At 45.0% G+C, this 21999-nt stretch overlaps 1 protein-coding gene and 1 long non-coding RNA gene across 2 annotated transcripts in view; one reads left to right on the forward strand and one right to left on the reverse strand.

The window, feature by feature from the left end:
- Window positions 1–21999, forward strand: part of LOC126035480 (microtubule-associated protein RP/EB family member 1-like) — a 281270-nt gene that overhangs the window by 49225 nt on the left and 210046 nt on the right. Inside the window, exon 2 of the mRNA XM_049794119.1 lies at window positions 14969–15034. Within this exon, the coding sequence (XP_049650076.1) occupies window positions 14969–14997 (29 nt within the window). The 3' untranslated portion in view covers window positions 14998–15034. The remainder of the gene's footprint in view (window positions 1–14968; window positions 15035–21999) is intronic.
- On the reverse strand, window positions 1985–5701 carry LOC126035525 (uncharacterized). Its single transcript, XR_007504968.1, has 2 exons — window positions 4029–5701; window positions 1985–2192 (listed from the first exon to the last, which is right to left on the reverse strand). It is a non-coding gene; the product is annotated as an uncharacterized LOC126035525 (long non-coding RNA).

The following is a 21999-nucleotide window of genomic DNA, read 5'->3' on the forward strand; positions in this document are numbered from 1 at the left end:
TGCACGGATAGCTCATATTTATACAGTTTGCGATAATTATGCCTACTAGTCCTAATATGATTGGTACATTGCTAATGTTTATTCATTACTAAAACACACCCACTTGTGGTTGGCAGCTATGCGTGTTCAGTAACCTTCTCATGAGAACTTCTTCAAAAGTTACTTGTGAAGTTATGCCAAGGTCACACCGTCCCTGTCTTTCTCCTGATAACAGCGAGACCAGCTGTTGTTTTTCTCCCAATATCAGTAAAGCCAGCTATTTTCAGCCAAGGCCTAGTCTTGTTGCTCAAACTGACAATCTTTCACACAGAACTCTGCTCGCACAACTTTTCCACAGGCCCATGTCCTTTTTCAGCAAGCCACTTCCCAACAATTCCCCTTTTTCTTTTTGTGCGAGTAGAGCTTGGTGTGTCAGCTTTGAGACTCCTCTCATCATGTACCCATACGCAATTTTAACTATTACACAGATTAATATCAATATACCCAACCATCGTAAGGCTTCCTTAATCAATGACATTAGCCGTGGTGTTATCCCACCAAATATTGACTCTAACACCCCATCAAACCAACTAGTTTCTTGCTGGATCTTTGTGTATGTTTCTTCAGCCAATTTATCTGTTTGTGAATAGATTGAGGTAAAATTTTAACACCTGCTGTATTGCCCTTTGCAAAGATCTGTGAACACAATTAATTAAACACAGTAAAAACAACATTATACCTAATAAAATACATAAGCACACAAAAAGAGGTTTGATTAATAGCTTTAGCTAGTGACACCCAAACATTCTTACTGTCCCATGGCGTTAACCGATGTGGATAAATCACTGGTGTCACTGTCATGCTGCTTACTACAGTCAGTGTGCTCCATATCAATCTCAGCATAAGGTTTCAAATTTATGGGTAAATCAGGAACGTATCTGCCAGACATGGAGGATGTGATTTTTTGTCCAATTGCTGTCAAGGCTTGCCGTCCCGGTGCACTTAGTTGTCTTGTAGAAGTTAAGCTATCGCTGCCCCTCAATAAATCCAGCAGCGGCTGTAAGTCTGTATTTGTAATACCACAACAAGGTCGAATCCACTGTAGGTCTCTGTTTAAATCTTTCTCCCTCTTTTTGTTTTTGAGCAATCCAGGCTTACTTAATAACTTGGGATGCCATTTTCCTTAATAAGCTGAACAAGGTAAAACTATTACAATAGCTACAATCACAGTAACTACAATAATGCCCATAATTCTTTGAGCCAACCTGTTACCCCTAATGACCCAGACCATGAGGACTATGAGGAAAATGAACCATCCATACATTCTTGTGCCATCTTGCTCCACGAACTCAGCCCAGCAATCGGTAGGTGCCAGCTTTCCATGGGCGTCCCCACAGAGGCAACGATGGCCTCACCGTACACCAGCCCGATGCTCTTCGGAAAATCCCGGTATTTATACATTTGCAGAGGAACGGGTTTTAGCACACGTGGCCAGCGGGTGCCAAAAGTCCGCCTCGGTTGCAATCTATGACGCATGCGCTCGCTGGCCAGGCGCGCTGCACGAGTCATAGCCATCTTGTCTATTGGTTCGTGGGCTTTACGATAGAGTTGCGATGCGCAGAGAATCTTGACCTGTTATGTTAGCCAAGGTGACCTATACATTAGTTTTTGGCTGAGGTGGTATTCATATTGCCACATCATCTATGATGCTCCAGATGATGATGGTCGTGCAAATCGAACAGGAGTCCGTCGTGGGCCTGTATCTGTGGAAACACAATCAAACTCGTTCCCAGGTTATTAATGGAAATAGACCTTACCCCTAATTTTGGCTTTAACTAACTTTTACATTTACCCCACACTGTCTTCCCGTAATCACGCTATGTTTAATCAAATTATGCTTAACACACTTTTTACCTAAAGCAAGTTCTATATACAATAAGGCACGCTGTTCTAAAAACCTCTCTGAAGGACTCAGTGTCCGCTAGTAATACTCTATTAGTTAGAATCTGTCGGATCAGTGGCTTCAGCACCCGCCGGTGCCGTGCCAGTCGCCATTGGGACAATTCCGGGTCCAGCATCAGTGCGAAGCCATGGCTTGACCCACTTAGCCAGGATCTCCCAGTAAGTTTTACTTCTGCTGATCCACACCATTTCCCGGATTCTGGGTCCTTATACATTACCATGATTCCTGTACTTTGTTGCGTCCTTTCTGCCTGTAAAAGAACATGATGCACTACCATTGGTGGGTCTTTGTGATCACCTGTCAATCTAAGATAATTTAGCACAAATAAGTCTTTGGCCAATCGTTCCTCTGGGAGTAAGCCCTGGGTTCCCCCTTTTTGTTTTTGCAGCATGTTCTTTTAGGGTTTGGTTGGCCCATTCGATAATAGCCTGTCCTGTGGGAAGAAATGGAATACCAGTACCATGATGAATTCCCCACAAATTACAAAATCGAGCAAATCGTGTAGAACCGTAGGCTGGGCCATTGTCCGTCTTAATTTCTTTAGGCACACCCAGTACTGCAAAAGAAGCATGAAGATGTCATTCAATATGTAAGGCCTTTTAACCAGTTCGTGCCGTGGCCCACATGGCAGCAGGATAGGTATCAATACACACGTGCACAGAACGCTTTGCACCAAACCACGTGACATGGGTGACATCCATTTGCCACAACTGCAATGGCAAAAGACCTCATCGGTTAACCCCACGGCCCAAGCCCAGCCCTTCCTTTTCACAATCAGGGCATGCTTTAACGATACCTTGGGCATCAGTAAGTGGTAAGTCAAATTGCTTTGTTAACATCCTAGCGGGTTGGTGCAAGAACGCATATGATTGCCGTGCTTTGTTGAAAACGATTCCCTGGAGGAGGCTCCCGTGACGCTGCAACCAATTGGTCAACTCTGTCATTTCCCGTTTCTCATCTGCACATTGTTCTCATACCCAAGAGTTCTACCAGAGGGGTCATATTGCCATTAGTGATACCGCAAAGATTCCGCACCCACTGGATATCTCCCACAAGCTTCTGGACATCATGTAACATTGAAATTCCTCATGTTATTTGAACCTTCTGAGGTTTAACACTGCTTACATCTATGTGCCACCCCAAATACTTCCAAGGTGCTGCCTTTTGCACCTTTTCAGGAGTGATTATTACTCCGCGATGGCTTAAGTTATCCTGCAATTGAGTTAAAATCTCATCCTGTGGCAAGTTACTGAGGTAACTGCTTTCTTACAGGCTCTGATTCCCAGGCCACATACACCTGACGCATCGTGGGGGAATTGCGCATTCATTGCGGTAACACGACCCAATGGTATCTCTTATAGGGTTCTGCCTTGTTAATTGATGGTACCGAAAAGGCGAACCGTTCAGCGCCATCTGGGTGCAATCTTTTAGATTTATAATTAACAAATCCCATTCTTCTGGAAGCATAACTGGAGATGGCAAACCTGGCTGCAGGGCTCCCATACTGTGCATCACCACATTCACAGCTCTGAGATCATGTAACAGTCTCTGCTTCCCACTTTTCTTGGGAATGGTAAATATTGATGTATTCCATGGACTAGTAGAAGGAACAACTTGTCCCGCTCTCAACTGGTCCTCAACTAACCCTTGTATTTTTAGTAGCCTTTCAGAATTTAGCAGCTACTGATCAATCCAAACAGGTTCATCTGTTTTCCAGTTAATTTTCAGAATTGGCTACCCCTCAGTGACCGCTCCTAAAAAGGATGCGTCACTAACATTGCCTTCATTTGGCTCAATAAATCATGGCCTACGAGGCCAAACAATTCAGTTGGGGTAGTCATGACATACGGACACGTCGTAATGTGTTCTCCATCGGGGAACACAAATGTAATCGGTAGCTGACTTACTAAGGTGGCTTGTGTGCCCCCTATCCCTGCAATACCAAAGTTTGGATTGATCGATGGCCATGATGGAGGCCAAACGCATTGTGAAATAATCATAACATCAGCACCTGTATTGATTGTCATCGGTTTCTTGACAACAACTCCATTGGGCCCTTCCAATTGCACTACCTTTTCTGGTTTACCTCTTGTTGTGTCCATGGCAAAGTATACCTGCGGTTTCCCTGTGGAGCCGAATCCACCATCTCCACATTGTACTTCACCTGGGTTCGGAACACATGACCTGAATGGAACTAATTGTGCTATTCTGGTACCTTTAGGAATAGAAACAGGAGGGATTAAAACATGAATCATAATTTTCACAGTCCCACAATAATCTGCATCAATAAGCCCTGGGAGCACCAGAATTCCTTCTAGAGCTGTTGAAGATTGCCCCATTAAAAATGCACTAAGTCCAAACCCCAATGGTCCCTTTATGTTGACTGCGGTTTCCACATCCACTCTGGAGCTTCCTGCGGTGGCGGATCTGGTGGTTGCGAGGCTGCCTGAGGGCTGGCAGCTCAAGCCCCTTGCATTCGTGTCGTCGCGCGAGGGGCCTTCGCAGTCGGTGTAAAGTTTCCCTTCTTCCTGTATTCTTGGTGGTATGGTTATCTTTCTTACACTTGTTGCAGCACTTACTGTTAACAGTACCTGTACATTTGCTCCTAATGTGTCCACGTTTGCCACAGTTAGAACACTTGACCAAGGGTGTCTTACTGGCCTTGTGTTTCTTTGTAGCTCCTTGGAGAGCTGTGGCAGCATAGGCTACTTTCTGTGAGTCCACTGATCGATCCGTGTATTCTATCATATCAACGATGTCTGCATTTTTCGGCAAATTACACAATGCTTTGCGTGTCTTTTCAGTAGCATTTTCAAAAGCGAGTATTTTGAACATGTTTTCTTTCATGCCCTCGTTCATGTCAGGGTGGTCATAAATTGTATTCTCCTGTTTCACCTGGGTAAAAGCATGGCTGCACATATTGTCTGGTACGGTAAGAAAAGCTTGATACGCCAAGATCTGTGATAGATGATGAACCTCAGTGACACATTGTAACTGAGCGTTCCCTGATGCGAAGGGTCCAGTACCCATCGGCATCTGCGTGGTTACTCCCCATAGGGGATCTGTTTGTTGTCGTGATGTTGCTTGTTCCCTATCACAGAGCTTCTCCCACTGCCAGAAAAACACTAACATTCCGGCGGGTGTCAAAATCAACTGTGCTAGCTGTTTAATATCTTGAGGTATCAGCGTATCAGCAGAAAAAATGAATTGCAGTATTTGGTGAGTTAACGCAGATTTGATTCCGTACTGACTCACAGCATTCCTTAATTTCTCAATGACCTTCCAGTCAAACACCTCCCATTTTTTCTGTCCATTTGATGCAATAACTGGGAATGCTTAGAGCATAGTCCCTTCTATAATGGCATCTGTTATTACACCCTTCCAATGTCTCTGCCTTTCTTCTGCAGCGGCTATTACAGGCGGCTCCGCGTCTATCACGGGTGCGGTTGGTTTCCCTGTCTCTTTTCCCCATTTCCTTTAACAATTCTAACATTGTCTCTTTTTGTTCTATTATTAGAGTAGCCAAGTCCTTGTTTGCATTATTTGAATCAGGGTGTATGCTAGGTATAATTTGTTCATGTTGAACGGTGGTATCTGAGGGCTGGTTTTTTGTAGGCAGATTTTTACTCACTCCCTGATTCTGTAGGGTTTCCTTTAATCGTACGGTTAGGGAGGCTTGGGAACTGTCGGATGGCTGATTAATATCGGCAGTCCCAGGGAGTGGAGCAGAAGTCAAGGGCACGAGAGTAGGCGAACAAGCTCCAAAAAGTCTCTCTCGCTGCATTATGTTTTTCTCCCCGCTTTTCCCTTTCGCTTGCGGTTGGAGAGAGCGAGCAGCAAAAGCAGACACAGACGCTTTACGATCTGCTTTCATTTTTTACAGAGTTGTCTTAATCAATTTCCATAAAGTTACAAGATCTTTAACTTCTTTAGACCCGTCACTAATTTCATCCCATAGGGAGGTTCCGATAGCATTCCAGGTACTAAGCTCAAAAGCTGTACCCACACTAATTGAAAGGTTTCTGTCCTTGCTTCATTAGTTTTTTAGCTGATTTATCATCATCAGTTACCATATCCCATAATACGTCTCCTAATCTACGCCATTCACTCTCCTTAAATAATAAATCCGGATTCTTAAAGCATCCCTTAACGCGACCCAGCGCGACTAACCCCGAAATTTGCTTAATGCAGTTTACTCCCCACTTTTCTAAAAAGCACTGTAATAATTTTAGGGCTACCTCTTGATCCATTGCCGGCCGGCTTCTTGATACTCCTGGGTGCTACCTTGATTAAGGCACCTCGGTTAAAAAGTCTTTGCAGCCTTTTTCCAGTAGCCCTCACTGACGGCGAACCCCTTTTGGACGGTCCAGGCACGAGAGTTAACACACCAACCAAGACGATCAGCGTTCGGTTAATCTTTTGCCCCCCGGTCGCTGCTACCGGTGCTTCTCAGTGTCCGTCGCTCCAATTCCCCTTTCTTCGGTCCCCGTTCGGGCACCATTTGTTGGAGCGGCGGAGGAATGCACATAAGTCGACCCAATATGAGTGATAGAAGTGATTCAACTTTATTTGCACGGATAGCTCATATTTATACAGTTTGCGATAATTATGCCTACTAGTCCTAATATGATTGGTACATTGCTAATGTTTATTCATTACTAAAACACACCCACTTGTGGTTGGCAGCTACGCGTGTTCAGTAACTTTCTCATGAGAACTTCTTCAAAAGTTACTTGTGAAGTTATGCCAAGGTCACACCGTCCCTGTCTTTCTCCTGATAACAGCGAGACCAGCTGTTGTTTTTCTCCCAATATCAGTAAAGCCAGCTATTTTCAGCCAAGGCCTAGTCTTGTTGCTCAAACTGACATTCTTTCACACAGAACTCTGCTCGCACAACTTTTCCACAGGCCCATGTCCTTTTTCAGCAAGCCACTTCCCAACACATGGGTATTGCAGCATCTGCGAAAGAAAAGGCAGCCGTAAAGACATTTATGAGGCTGGTTGAAAAAACAGAGACGGATATTAAAAAGGACTCGCCCGTAAAGGAGGTGAGTGGTTGGGAGAGGAGATGGGGTCTGTGCTTTCCAAAGAAGAAGAAGCGGTAGTTAAGCTCCTCCAACATATACTCTCAGAGAGAGGCAAAAAATATGATAAAGCTTGTTTAAAGCGGCTTCTACAATGGAGCAAGGACAGAAACCTTTTAATTAGTGTGGGTACAGCTTTTGAGCTTAGTACCTGGGAAGCTATCGGAACCTCCCTATGGGATGAAATTAGTGATGGGTCTAAAGAAGTTAAAGGTCTTGCAACTTTATGGAAATTGATTAAGACAACTCTGCAAGAAATGAAAGCAGATCGTGAAGCGGCTGCGTATGCTTTTGCTGCTCTCTCTCCAACCACGAGCGAAGGGGAAAAGCGGGGAGAAAAACATAATGCAGCAAGAGAGACTTTTTGGAGCTTGTCCGCCTGCTCCTGTGCCCTTGACTTCTGTTCCACTCCCTGGGACTGCCGATATTAATCAGCCATCTGACAGTTCCCAAGCCTCCCTAACCGTACAATTAAAGGAAACCCTACAGAATCAGGAAGTGAGTAAAAATCCACCTATGAGAAAACAGCCCCCAGATACCACCATTCAACATGAACAAATTATACCTAGCATATACCCTGATTCAAATAATGCAAATGAGGATTTGGCTACTATAATACCAGAGCAAAAAGAGACAATGTTAGAATTGCTGGAGGAAATGCGAAAAATAGACGGGGGTAAATGTAGGCAACCGTTGATGAAAAAAGCATATGAAAAAGCAGCAAATGCGATTGTAGAAAGTATGGACTCTTTTGCTAAAGTAGTGGGTAAGGTGGAAGAGAAATCCCCCAAGGATAAAATGCAGGAATGGATTGACCTGTGTGTACAAAAAGGGGAAATAATGCCCAAAGAGGGAGAAGGGTTTAAACAGAGACCTACAGTGGATTTGACCTTATTGTGGTATTACAAATACAGACTTACAGACACTGCAAAAATTTCAATTGAAGATACCCCGGAAAAAAAAGAAAAGTGTGTGTGGCGAGGTGGTAAATAATTCGGACAGTGATGAGGAATTAAACACCGAGGGAGATGCCACTAATGGAGGCAACGATCAACCTTTAAGTAACCTGCCTCTCAAGCAGAGACCTATCCCCTCTGCACCTCCCTATGAGGCAGATACATCCCCAGGAGAAGCTATAAAAAAGCGATGGAAGGACATAAATGATAAAATGTTAATCGAAGGTCTTAATCCTGTGGCTTTTCCAGTTACAGTCAGGCAGAATGCCCCAAACGTGTGGCAACCTTTCAATTCGGATTTAATAAAAGAAGTATGGAAAACAGTAATGGCTAATGGACTGTCTGCTCCGTTTAGTCCGGCGTTATTGGAGAATATATTTTCTGGTCAAATTTTAACGGGCTTTGACTGTACACAATTGGCTACAATGACTTTAACCCCGACTCAGCATCTATTATGGAAGGTGAAATGGGCAGAATTATGTGATTTAGCGGCACTAAGAAATTTCGACCGCCCAGAAGGAGATCCGCGGTATATGATCACTGCTGCACAAATGATGGGGACTAGAGGCTTTGCAGATGTTAATAGGCAAGCAAGGCTACCGGTGGAAGCATTACAAGAATCAGCTTCCTTAGCTCTGAAGGCAATGGTAACCTTGCCTGAAGCTGGAAAGCCAGAACAATCATTTACAAGTATAAGGCAGGGTAATACGGAACCTTATATGTCCTTTATTGATCGTCTGTGAAATGCTATTGAAAAGCAAATAGATAATGCTGATGCCAAAGAAGCATTGATAATAACATGGGGCCGAGGTTATGCTTGTGTCATTACAGAAAATGGGCCAAAGTGGATTCCAACTAAATGGACGAAACCTTCTGCTGAGATTGATATGGAACACGCTGACTGTAGTAAGCAGCATGACAGTGACACCGGTGATTGATCCACATCGTTTAACACCATGGGACGGTAAGAATGTTTGGGTGTCACTAGCTAAAGCTATTAATCAAATCTCTTTTTGTGTGTCATTGGCATTACCTGAACAGTCTTTTATTTTTATGTATTTTATTAGGTATAATGTTGTAGGTCATGGACTCAATGGATGGGAATGCCTGGTTTCCATGGATCGGGCATTCACCCTCATTGCCACCCCAGGAATCAGAAATTCTGGGGTTCCTGAATACAGATTGGTGTAGTATTATCTGATTTACTGTTAGATGTAGATAGTATTAGACACACAACCTTACAAAATAGAGCTGCTCTTAAATCATTAGTTAAGATAGTTTTGATTTATCTTGTAGTGGGTTTTTTTTGTGTGCCTTCTATGTTTCAATGTGTTTAAAAGTTAATTGATAGATCAAGTAAGGCTGTGTTAATTGACAAAAAAACAAAAAAGGGAGAATTGTGGACAAATATTTAGCTAACAGTCACAAGAGCATTCCAGATGCCTTTAGAAGGCCTTGAACAGAATAAACAAGAAGACAAAAAAAGAAAGATGCCAATTAGAAGAACACAGGTGTGCATTCCACAATAAAGGGAACTTGGCACAACCAACCTCAATTCAGGTTTCATACTGAACTAGCATTTACTGCACCAGGTGACCAACTATAAACAACATGAGTATAACCTCCTCCCCGATCCAATCTAAACCTCCAACTACAATTGTTACATTTCTCATGCATGGTCAAGGACTCACGATATATTGATGTCCATCATTTTTTGCCACATTATCATCCAGATCTTCACCATCCACGCCTGTCACCATCATCACTGCCAGCAGAAGCACTGGAATGGCTCGTTTCTTCATTGTCCTAAAAGAAAGCACAAACTAGGCCTCGGTCTTAAAACCGGGTCACAGGGTTAGAAGTCCGGGATTATCCACCGGGCACCGATGCAGTAAGTCTTTCCACTCCCATGAGTTGGTCTCAAAAGACCAATGTAATCAACCTGCCATGTGCTCCAAAGAGCCTTGCATGATATGCTAGGCCAGAGCTTGGTTTGGGTGATTAGCCTTAAGCGTTATTCGGCATTGCGGGCAAGCTGTAAGAATTGCTTCACAGGTTTTCATAGACACTGGCCAACCCCGAGATCGGCATTCCTAATAGAGATCTGCTTTCCCTGAGTGGCCTCATTTGATATGCAACCATTCTGCTAGTCTATCCCAATCTTCCTTCTCACTGGTGACCATCCTGATTTGGGCCAGGTGGTCCACCTGCTGATTCCATTTCACAGCTGGGGTTCCATCCCGAGCATGTCCCTTCACCCATCCCACCTTTAAAGGTCAGGATCTCCCTATTGCCAGGAGACATTGCCAGTCCTCTGTCCTCCACACTTTCGCATGACCTACTTCCCACTTACTAGATTCCCACCGACACATCCACTCTGTAGTGCCCTTAAAGGTTGCATAAGAGTCAGTATAGACGATCGTAGCACCATTCTCTATGGCCAGTAATAAAGCCCATAGTTCTCCTACTTGTGTGCTACCTTCACCCTCTTCCTCGACTGTCCTCCCAGTACCAATCTCCAATGCCACTGCTTTATATTGCCATTTTGATCCCACTCAATGGGCAGATGCATCCGTGAACCACACTCCCTGCACATCTGAGCCTGCCACAAATTTGGGTTTGTGAGAATGGTTTGGTATTCTACCTATTCCTGAATGTATTCAAAGTGATAATGGGTTGCATTTCACAGCCACAGTGGTACAAGACTGGGCGCAAGGGGAAGGCATCAAATGGGTGTTTCACACCCCTTATTACCCCCAAGCTAATGGTATATTTGAGTAAACCAATGGCTTGATCAAAAGACATGCTGATGTCTCACACCATAACTGGGACACACGATTACCACAGGCAGTTTCTACTATTAATAACTGATGGGGAAATTATGGAAGTCCAAAAATTTGAGCATTTTGTCCTACAGGACCATTGAGGGGCAAGGACTCTATACCAGATGACCAGAGACACCAGTTCGCACTGGAGACATATGTGGGCCAACCTGTCATGGTGAAACTGCCCTCCACTGGCATTGTTCCTATGACCTTAGCAAAACCCAGAGGCTTATATGCCTGGGAAGCCTTAGATGGGAGCGGAAAGACTCACCGCATCAGTGCCCAGTGGATAATCCTGGACTTCTAACCCTGTGACCCGGTTTTAAGACCGAGGCCTAGTTTGTGCTTTCTTTTAGGACAATGAAGAAACGAGCCATTCCAGTGCTTCTGCTGGCAGTGATGATGGTGGCAGGTGTGGATGGTCAATATCATCTGGATGATAATGTCATGGCAAAAATTGTGGACATCAATATATTGCGAGCCCTTGAGCTCACATGGGAGCAATGTAACAATTGTAGTTGGAGGTTTAGATTGTATGGGGGAGGAGGTTATACTCATGTTGTTTATAGTTGGTCACCAGGTGCAATAAACGCTAGTTCGGTATGGAACACCAGATGTGACTATAACCTCCGACTAACCCATGAGATCACGGGGTGGAGTTGGAATGGTACCCAAGGGAACACCGATAGAGCATTCTAGAACTGAGTTTACAACTATCAATTTTAGCCAATGTTACATCTGACAGTTTGGGACTCTTGAACAATCAGTTACAACATATTGGTAAAATGACTATCCAAAATTGGGCCATATTGGATTGGATGCTAATGAAAGAGAAGGGTGTATGTGAAGTTTTGAACCTGTCAATGGACGACTGCTGTGTTCACTCCAAATGTGTCAATGTAGCTTCAAGATCAATACAACAAAGGAAAAAGTGGCAAGAGACTCAGAGGCAATTGCTTCTGCACCAGGGACTAATTGGGTGGGAAAGGTTTTGATATGTTTGGATTTTCTTTCACGGGGTGGATGACCAGCCTTCTCCAATCTTTAATAATGCTTGTACTTATGATTCTTGTTATCTGTATTGCAATAAGTTGTATCAAATGCATGGTAGTGAAGTCCGTACTAACAGTTAAGTATACTCCCTTAAAACCTGTTCGTGTGTCAGATATTCCACTTTAATTCTAGACCAGAATGGAACGATGACCCACAATGAGCGTGAAATTCATCAGACTGGGCTCCCTTTTAACTTTGGAGGCAAGAGATGACTGTACCACCACTCCAAGGAAACCAGTCGAATCGTGACTGTGGTCATGGTGTGGATTGTGTGGTGGTACGCCCCGCCCCCCCCCCCCCAGTTGGAGTTTTTGAGTTAGGTATGAGAAGAATGTTGATAACACTGATGTTTTCAGTTGTTGCTAAGTAATGTTTACTCTAAAATCAAGGATTTTTCAGCTTCTCATGCCCAGCCAGAAGGAAGGCTGGTGGGGCACAAGAAGTTGGGAGGGGACACAGCCAGGGCAGCTGACCCAAAGTGGCCAACGGAGTATTCCATACCATGTGACATCACATCTGTGGCAGTACACACACACCCCACCCCACCCCCACCCCAACAGGAAACAAAACTTCTCCAGGCAGGGAGGAGAGGAAAAAAACCCCAAACCCTAGAGGCCACAGGTTGAAAATTGAACTGACCAATCAAGATGCGCCAGGTACATTGAAGTGACCTTTTGGCCAATAGGGATTAAAATGACTGTCGTGGTTTAACCCCAGCCAGCAACTAAGCACCACGCAGCCGCTCACTCACTCCCCCCCGTCCAGTGGGATGGGGGAGAAAATCGGGAAAAAAAGAAGTAAAACTCCTGGGTTGAGATAAGAACGGTTTAATGGAACAGAAAAGAAGAAACTAATAATGATAATGATAACACTAATAAAATGACAACAGTAGTAATAAAAAGATTGGAATGTACAAATGATGCGCAGGGCAATAGCTCACCACCCACCGACTGACACCCACCTAGTCCCTGAGCGGCGATTCACTGCCCCCCCACCTCCCAGTTCCTAAACTAGATGGGACGTCCCATGGTATGGAATACACCATTGGCCAGTTTGGGTCAGGTGCCCTGGCTGTGTCCTGTGCCAACTTCTTGTGCCCCTCCAGCTTTCTCCCTGGCTGGGCATGAGAAGCTGAAAAATCCTTGACTATATTCTAAACACTACTGAGCAACAACTGAAAACATCAGTGTTATCAACATTCTTTGCATACTGAACTCAAAACATAGCACTGTACCAGCTACTAGGAAGACAGTTAACTCTATCCCAGCTGGAACCAGGACAATGACCACAGATCAGATTCGACAAGGGTATAAATGGGGTCCTGCCGGAGGACATTTTGGGGAATCAGTCCTCCTCGGAGCAGTGGGTCTGCAGTCAGGGACTCCTCACTTGGGTTGGAGCACCACCCCAGGTAACTCCTCGAGGTAGAGAGCCCTCATCTTTTAGGTGAGTGATATGTGCATTTGAGTGATCATTTTAAATCTTAATAATTTTTAAGTTGGCTGTGTAGTATTAATTCCCCTTACATCATTGAGCCTGTGGTTTACAAAATGTTACCAGAGTTCTAACTTTTTACTGAAGAATAAATCTGAGCTTTAACACCTGTTGGATTTGATTGTGCCTCCGTAACAACATCTAGTATATAAACTGAGGAGAGTGGGGGTGGGGAATCGCCACTTGGGGACTAACTGGGCATCGATTGGCGGGTGGTGAGCAATTGCATTGTGCATCACTTGTATATTCCAATCCTTTTTATTATTACTATTGTCATTTTATAGTGTTATCCTTATCATTATTAGTTTCTTCTTTTCTGTTCTATTAAACCCTTATCTCAATCCACGAGTTTTACTTCTTTTCCCGATTGTCTTCCCCATCCCATTGGGGGGGGGGGGGGGCTGATTGAGTGAGTGGCTGCGTGGTGCTTAGTTGCTGGCTGGGGTTAAACCACAACAGTCCACTTTGGCACCCAACATAGGGCTTAAAGTGTTGAGATAATGACAAACCTGACCAGCGCTTGTTAAAACAAATTTGTTACAAGCATTCATTGTATTGGTCTAATAGTCACTGGTCACTATGCTGATTTATGTGTTCTTATAATTGTTGCTCTGGTTTTTAAAGTTCTGTTATGTATCACCTCACTTGCTGTATGTAGTCCCTGTGCTGCTGGTTATCATCTGTGGGAGGTGGATTAAGGTTTTCGCTTTGATGTATTGTGTAATACTGGTTTATGGTGTGATAAATTTATCGGTTGTGGGATTAATCTGGTATTTGCACTCAGCATTGTTGTCACCTCTATACTTCAGGATCCATCTCTGGGAAACTATTAATAATTGCACCATTTACCTTTCCTCCTCAGAGAGCCAGTCTATGGGTGGGGTACCTTTCTTGCCCTTTCACTTCTCCTTCAGTCCAGTTACAATGGTGTTTGAGAATTTTCAAAAATGTGAATACCCTTGGATGTTGAGACCAGCATAGTCCTAGTCCTACGCTAGGAACTATCATGCTCCTGAGCTCTGCCCCAAGGCTGGATAATTATGAGTGGCAGGGTGTGTGGGGTAGTATGGGCAAGTACCTAGAACAGTGGGCACCTCCAGTGTTTTGGAAATTCACCCCTGAACAAGTGCATAATCCGGAAGAACTAGTAAAATATTTGGAAAAGGTATGCTGTCATCCTGGCAACTCCAGAGAGATACAAATCGCTGCAACATGCTGGGGCCTGGCCCATGCCTATCGAGCCCTGTTCGACACCACTCAGTACCCTCAAGGAGAAGAGAAGGTCTCTGGATCTAACAATAAGACAACAGGCACTGTGGATACCCAAAGCCTGCGACAGACACTGTGGTCCCCCAACCCTGGTGACAAGCACTATGGCTACCCAAACTCCGGCGACAGGCAGTGCAACTGAACCAGTGGACCAACCCGCACCAGTATTAGTTGCCCCTGTACAGAAGAAGAAATATAAAAAAAAGTCGGTTCGCTTAGCGAAGGATGAAGGTGAACCAGGGTCATCACGGGAACAGGAGGAAGAGGCAGAACCAGAGGTAATCACCCGATCCCTATCCCTTAGTGAGCTGCGGGATATGCGAAAAGATTTTGGCCGCCGTATAGGTGAGCATATTATCACCTGGCTCCTCTGATGCTGGGACAATGGGGCTAATAGCTTGGAATTAGAAGGTAGGGAAGCCAAGCGGCTGGGATCGCTTGCCAGGGAAGGTGGCATTGACAAGGCAATTGGAAAAGGGACACAAGCCATCAGCCTCTGGAGGCAACTCCTATCAAGTGTGAAGGAAAGGTACCCCTTTAAGGAAGATGTTATATGTCAATCAAGCAAGTGGACCACCATGGAAAAAGGTATCCAATATCTGAGGGAATTAGCTGTGCTAGAGACGATTCATTATGACCCAGACAACCCACAATTACCCAAAGATCCAGACGAAGTCCAATGCACACGACCCATGTGGCGGAAGTTTGTACAGAGCGCACCATTGTCCTATGCCAACTCACTGGTGATAATGACCTGGAAAGACAAAGAGGCACCAACAGTGGATGAAATGGCTGGCCGACTCTGGCAATATGAAGAAAATCTCTCCTCCTCCCTACAAGCTGCATTTTGGCTGTGGAGAAGCTATCCCGGGATGTCCAGAAAATCAAGGAGGATATGTCCCCAACTGTAAGGACCAATGTCTCAGCTATTCGGAGTGAGCGTTCCTCTGCCCAAGAGAGAGAACATAGAAGGTAAACACCACAAGGTGCCCTGTTGTTTTACCTATGTGATCATGGAGAGGACATGAGGAAATGGGAAGGATAACCTATCTCGGTCCTTGTCATGACCCAGACTGGACAGACCAGGGAGTCGTGTTTAATTCGAAATTCCCTTGGGCTAAATTAAGGTGAAACGACACCAAACGATCAGTTTAAGATTTTATTTATGACAGAAGCAAACTGAACTGGGAAGGCATGGTAGTAGGTGGTGGGGTTTCTCACAACAGGAATTGGCATAAGACTACTTCTGTAAACCATGTAACCTAGGGTAACCATATACATCAATTCAGGGAATAAGGAGATCCCTCCCATTGAGTCATAAGGTTCAGAGCAGACCCCCTTGCTTTCCAGACTCCTCTTCAGAGAAGGGCCTAGGGGCAGCTGGATCCACTCTTAGTCTTAGACTTGGTCAATGGTTTATGTCTTGGAACTACCTAAGTAAACCAGGTAACCCGTGGTAACCATATACATCGATTCAGGGAATAAGGAGATCCCTCCCGTTGAGTGTCCTGATCCAATGTTGGGGAAGGTTTTGATATGATCCCAAGAGCGAGATTAAGACAAAAACGAGGTCAAATGCCATATACCAAAAAGAGTTTTTATTATCCAAAGTATCAAAAGTAGAAAATAGTAGCGATAGGATAGAATGGAAGAAAAGGCAGAAATCAAGCAAGCAGTTGGGATAGAGTTGCAAGGATAGTCACTACCATGGATCCAGTGGCATCCTGTTGGTCCTCAGTCTTCAATTCTTCAGTGGTGGGTGCACACCATGGCTTGTCTCCACGGTTTTTTATAGGGCATATTTCAATGATGTATGCACAAACAAATTGTTCAGGCACTGTTCACACACTGCTGGTTTCGTCTATCACATGACCTTCGTGTGATCAACAGGAGAAACCAATATCTTATCTCAAAGACAACAGTTTCCATGGTAGTCTCCACATTCTTGGATGCTTCATCTGCTCCAGCCCCATTTCCTCCCCTGGATGCCTCAGTGGCCTGGTAATCGCCCTTATGGACAGAGGAGTGTCCTGCTTAAACAGGCCATCTCAGAGACAAAGGGCTCGAGATAAAGAGTTCACAGTTCCTTGAGATGACTGGCTTGAAATGACAGTCCACTCCCTCACACTTAACAGTCTTTGAGAAATGGCTGGAGATAACAATTCAGTTTCTTATATTGAGTCAGGAGGTTCAGAGCAGTCTCCCTTGCTTTCTAGACTCCTCCTCAGAGAAGGGCCCAGGGGCGGCTGGATCCACTCTTTGTCTCAGACTTGGTCAATGGTTTATGTCTTGAAACAGATGAGGTGTAGGGATTGTGGAAAAGTAAAAGAAAAGAGAGAAGAAGACAGAGAGAGAAAAAGGAAGAGAGAAAGATTTCACCGGTCCTGGGTCCAGCATTGGTTCAGTCAGCCGAGGGGTCCAGTCAGCTAAGGGGTCCAGATCCGGTGTGCTTGCGCACCTGTGGCTTCAGTTTGTGTCCTTTTATCATCCTTGCCCCTCCTTTGGGCAGGCACCCAAACTCCTCAGGCTAATGAGAAGTTTGTGAGCCTTTGTGCTTGGGGGTTGCTTGTGGAGTAACTTCTCCTTCCCTGCAGACATGGCAGTTGTTTGATCTTTGTATCAGAACAGATTATCAGACCAGGGAGCTGGGCACCCTCCAGCATGCCCTCCCCCTCCTGTTGCTGATGTCTGAGGTGGTGGGCTTTTCCTTGCTGTGCAGGGTTTGTCTTTAAGCAGAACTTGCCCCACCACAATGTTTGAGGCATTAACTCTTTCAGTCTCTCACAGTCGTAAATGCACAGGTATGTCAGTTGCGAGGAAAAACCACCAGAAAAGGGGATTCTCCCAGGAAAAATGCTGATCCAGTTTCCAAACAGAGTAGAAGGGCTGATATTATTTCTGATCCTCTTGAAGGGACTTCTCAGTCAGTTTTAAAAGAAGTGGGTAATAGACACTCTGACCAGAATAAGAGAAGCCCTGCCTCCAGACAGGTGGAGGAACGGGATAACCAGGTCTATTGCACTGTGTGGATTCGATGGCCTGGCACATTATACCCACAGGAGTACAAGGCTCTAGTAGACACCGGCGCACAGTGCACTCTAATGCCATCAAGTTATAAAGGGGCAGAACCCATCTGTATTTCTGGTGAGACAGGAGGATCCCAAGAGTTAACTGTATTGGAAGCTGAAGTAAGCCTAACTGGGAATGAATGGCAGAAACACCCCATTGTGACTGGCCCAGAGGCCCTGTGCATCCTTGGTATAGATTATCTCAGGAGAGGGTATTGTAAGGACCCAAAGGGGTATTGATGGGCTTTCAGTATAGCTTCCTTGGAGATGGAGGGAATTGAACAGCTGTCTACCCTGCCAGGTCTCTCTCAAGACCCTTCGATTGTGGGGTTGCTGAGGTTGGAAGAACAAGTGCCAATTGCTACCACAAAGGTGCACCGACGGCAATATTGCACCAACCGAGACTCCCTGATTCACATCCACAAGTTGATTCACCAACTGGAGAGCCAAGGAGTGATCAGCAAAACTCTCTGAACCTTTAATGGTCCCATATGGCCAGTGCAAAAGTCTAATGGGGAGTGGAGACGAACAATTGACTATTGCGGCCTGAATGAAGTTATACCACTGCTGAGTGCTGCCATGCTGGATATGCTAGAACTTCAATACGAACTAGAGTCAAAGGCAGCCAAATGGTACACCACAATTGACATGGCTAATGTGTTTTTCTCAATCCCTCTGGCAGCAGAGTGTCGTCCACAATTTGCCTTTACTTAGAGAGGTGTCCAGTACACTTGGAATCGATTGTCCCAGGGGTGGAAACACAGCACCACCATTTGCCATGGACTAATCCAGACTGCACTGGAGAAGGCTGAAGCTCCAGAATACCTGCAGTACATTGATGACATCATTGCATGGGGCAACACAGCAGAAGAAGTATTTGAGAAAGGGAAGAAAATAATCCAAATCCTTCTGAAAGCTTGTTTTGCCATAAAAGAAAGTAAGGTCAAGGGACCTGCACAGCAGATCCAGTTTTTGGGAATAAAATGGCAAGACAGGCGTCATCAGATCCCAATGGATGTGATCAACAAAATAGCAGCTATGTCCCCACCGACTAATACAAAGGAAACACAGGCCTTAGGTGTTGTGGGCTTTTGGAGAATGCATATTCCAAATTACAGTCTGATTGTAAGCCCTCTCTACCAAGTTACCCGGAAGAAGAACGATTTTAAATGGGGCCTGAACAACAACAAGCTTTTGAACAAATTAAGCGGGAGATTGTTCATGCAGTAGCCCTTGGACCAGTCCGGGCAGGACAAGATGTTAAAAATGTGCTCTATACCACAGCCAGAGAGAATGGTCCTACCTGGAGCCTCTGGCAGAAAGCACCTGGGGACACACGAGGCTTGCTATACTCCAACTGAAAAAGAGATCTTGGCAGCATATGAAGGAGTTTGAGCTGCCTCAGAAGTGGTTGGTACTGAAACACAGCTCTTCTTAACACCCCAACTGCCAGTGCTGGGCTGGATGTTCAAAAGGAGGGTCTCCTCTACACATCATGAAACTGATGCCACATGGAGTAAGTGGGTCACACTGATCACACAACAGGCTCACATAAGAAACCCCAGTCGATCAGGAGTTTTGGAAGTGATCACGGACTGGCCAGAAGGCAAACATTTTGGAATGTTGCTAGAGGAGGAGGTGGCACGTGCTGAAGAGGCCCCACTGTATAATAAACGGCCAGAAAATGAGAGGCAATATGCCCTGTTCACTGACAGATCCTGTCGCATTGTGGGAAAGCATCAGAGGTGGAAGGCTGCTGTATGGAGTCCTACATGACAAGTCACAGAAACTGCTGAAGGAGAAGGTGAATCGAGTCAGTTTGCAGAGGTGAAAGCCATCCCATCAGCATTAGATATTGCTGAAAGAGAAAATTGACCAGTGCTCTCTATCTCTATACTGACACATGGATGATGGCAAATGCCCTATGGGGGTGGTTACAGCAATGGAAGCAGAGCAACTAGCAATGCAGAGGTAAACCCATTTGGGCTGCTGCACTGTGGCAAGATATTGCGTCCTGGCTGGAGAATCTGGTTGTAAAAGTATGTCATGTAGATGCTCATGTACCCAAGAGTCAGGCCACTGAAGAACATCAAAACAACCAACAGGTGGATCAGGCTGCCAAGATTGAAGTGGCTCAGGTGGACCTGGACTGGTAACATAAGGGTGAGCTATTTATGGCTCGGTGGGCCTGTGATACCTCAGGTCATCAGGGAAGAGATGCAACATATAGATGGTCTCGCGATCGAGGGGTGGACTTGACCATGGACACTATTGCACAAGTTATCCATGAATGTGAAACGTGCTGCAATTAAGCAAGCCAAGTGGTTAAAGCCCCTGTGGTATGGAGGGCGATGGCTGAAACAGAAATATGGGGAGGCCTGGCAGATTGACTATATCACACTCCCACAAACTCACCAAGGCAAGTGCCATGTGCCTACAATGGTGGAAGCAACCACCGGGTGGCTGGGAACATATCCTGTGGCCCATGCCACTGCCCAGAACACTATCCTGGGCCTTGAAGAGAAAGTTTTATGGTGACATGGCACCCCAGAAAGAATTGAGTCAGACAACGGGACTCATTTCTGAAACAACCTCATAGACACCTGGGCCAAAGAACATGGCATTGAGTGGGTGTATCACATCCCCTATCATGCACCAGCCTCTGGGAAAATTGAGCGATACAATGGACTGTTAAAGACTACACTGAGAGCAATGGGGGGTGGAACCTTCAAACATTGGGATACACATTTAGCAAAAGCCACCTGGTTAGTCAACACCAGAGGATCTGCCAATCAGGGTGGTCCTTCCCAATCAGAACTTTTACTTACTGTAGAAGAGGATAAAGTCCCTGTAGTGCACATGAAAAATATGTTAGGGAAAACAGTCTGGGTTAGTCTTTCCTCAAGCAGAGACAAACCCATTCATGGGATTGCTTTTGCTCAAGAACCTGGATGCACTTGGTGGGTGATGCGAAAAGATGAGGAAGTCCGATGTGTGCCTCAAGGGGGTTTGATTTTAGGTGAGAATAGCCAATGAATCAAATTGTATGATGTTAGTTGCTATATAACCCTGCCACTGTATGTTATCATTACTATAATTTTTATATGCTATATCTATAGTACTATAGTAAGAATCACTTAGACCAAGCAAGAATGAACTGTGATAAAACTGAGCAAAGCACAGTAGTGATGGAAACAGAACTGACTCCAGCATGCAACAATCCAACGGTGCACACCATCCTCCTGCTGCATCCAATGTCACCCGCTTGTCACACTGCACTGAAGCCCAATCCTGCTCTGTCAACTGAGAGGACTTTTTGCACTATCCCTACTACCCAGTAAGTCTGGTATAACAGATGGAGCCCAGAGTTGGGGACTAAATGAATTCAACGAACATTTTATAAATATAGTCCATAGACTAAGGGAATGATATTTGTGTGTGTATACATATATATGCGGCGGAGGATCCACAGGGGACATCACACACAGACCAATGTGTTCAAGTGAAGCCCATTTACTACAACTTTTAGCACAGTTATATACCTTATGCGCTTGTGCACGCGCCTTATACAATACTCTAATTGGTACAATACCCCGGTTCACGCGACCCTATCTTATCCTCTATTGGCTGTGCAAGCTTCTTCACGAGGTGTCCAGCAGTTACTTATCTCATTCTTCGGCATCCAGGAGTTGTTTGTCAGGCTCTTCTTATCTTCCTTTTCCCACCGTACAAGGACACAGCATCCTTGTCTGCTCCAGCACTTTGTAAACTTATCCTTTGTTCCCAGCTAACGGCTGGATTGCTCGCATGCCCTCGCTCAGCCAAGAAATCCTCAACAGTATCACTCCTTCCCTGCAGACATGACCATTTTTTGATCTTTGGCCATGCATGGTGAGTGCCCTGCTCAGCATATCAGAACAGCATATCAGAACACAGAGCTGAGCACCCTCTGGCATGCCCTCCGGGTCCTGTTGCTGATGTCCTGTGCCGATGGTTCGTTGCCCCACCACAATGTTTGAGACATTAACTCTTTTAGTCTCTCACACAGGTATTGAGCACCACCCCAATGGTAAGAGAAATATTGAAGAAAACCCATAGTGAATCCCATGTGGGAGCAGATGCTCTGGTTGCGAGCATTAAAAGATATGCTGTAGGACCAAAAATGCAGAAGTTAGCTGATATAATTTTATGACAACGTCAGCAGTGTTGCAAGAATAATAAAAAAATTCAAAAAAGCCTCCTTTTGGAGAAGTGAGACAAGGTCAAACCCCAGGGGAATACTGGCAAATAGATTTTTCTGAATTACCA

The sequence above is a fragment of the Accipiter gentilis genome, chromosome W (genome assembly GCF_929443795.1).
Source record: "Accipiter gentilis chromosome W, bAccGen1.1, whole genome shotgun sequence".
In the NCBI taxonomy this organism is placed as follows: Eukaryota; Metazoa; Chordata; class Aves; order Accipitriformes; family Accipitridae; genus Astur; species Astur gentilis.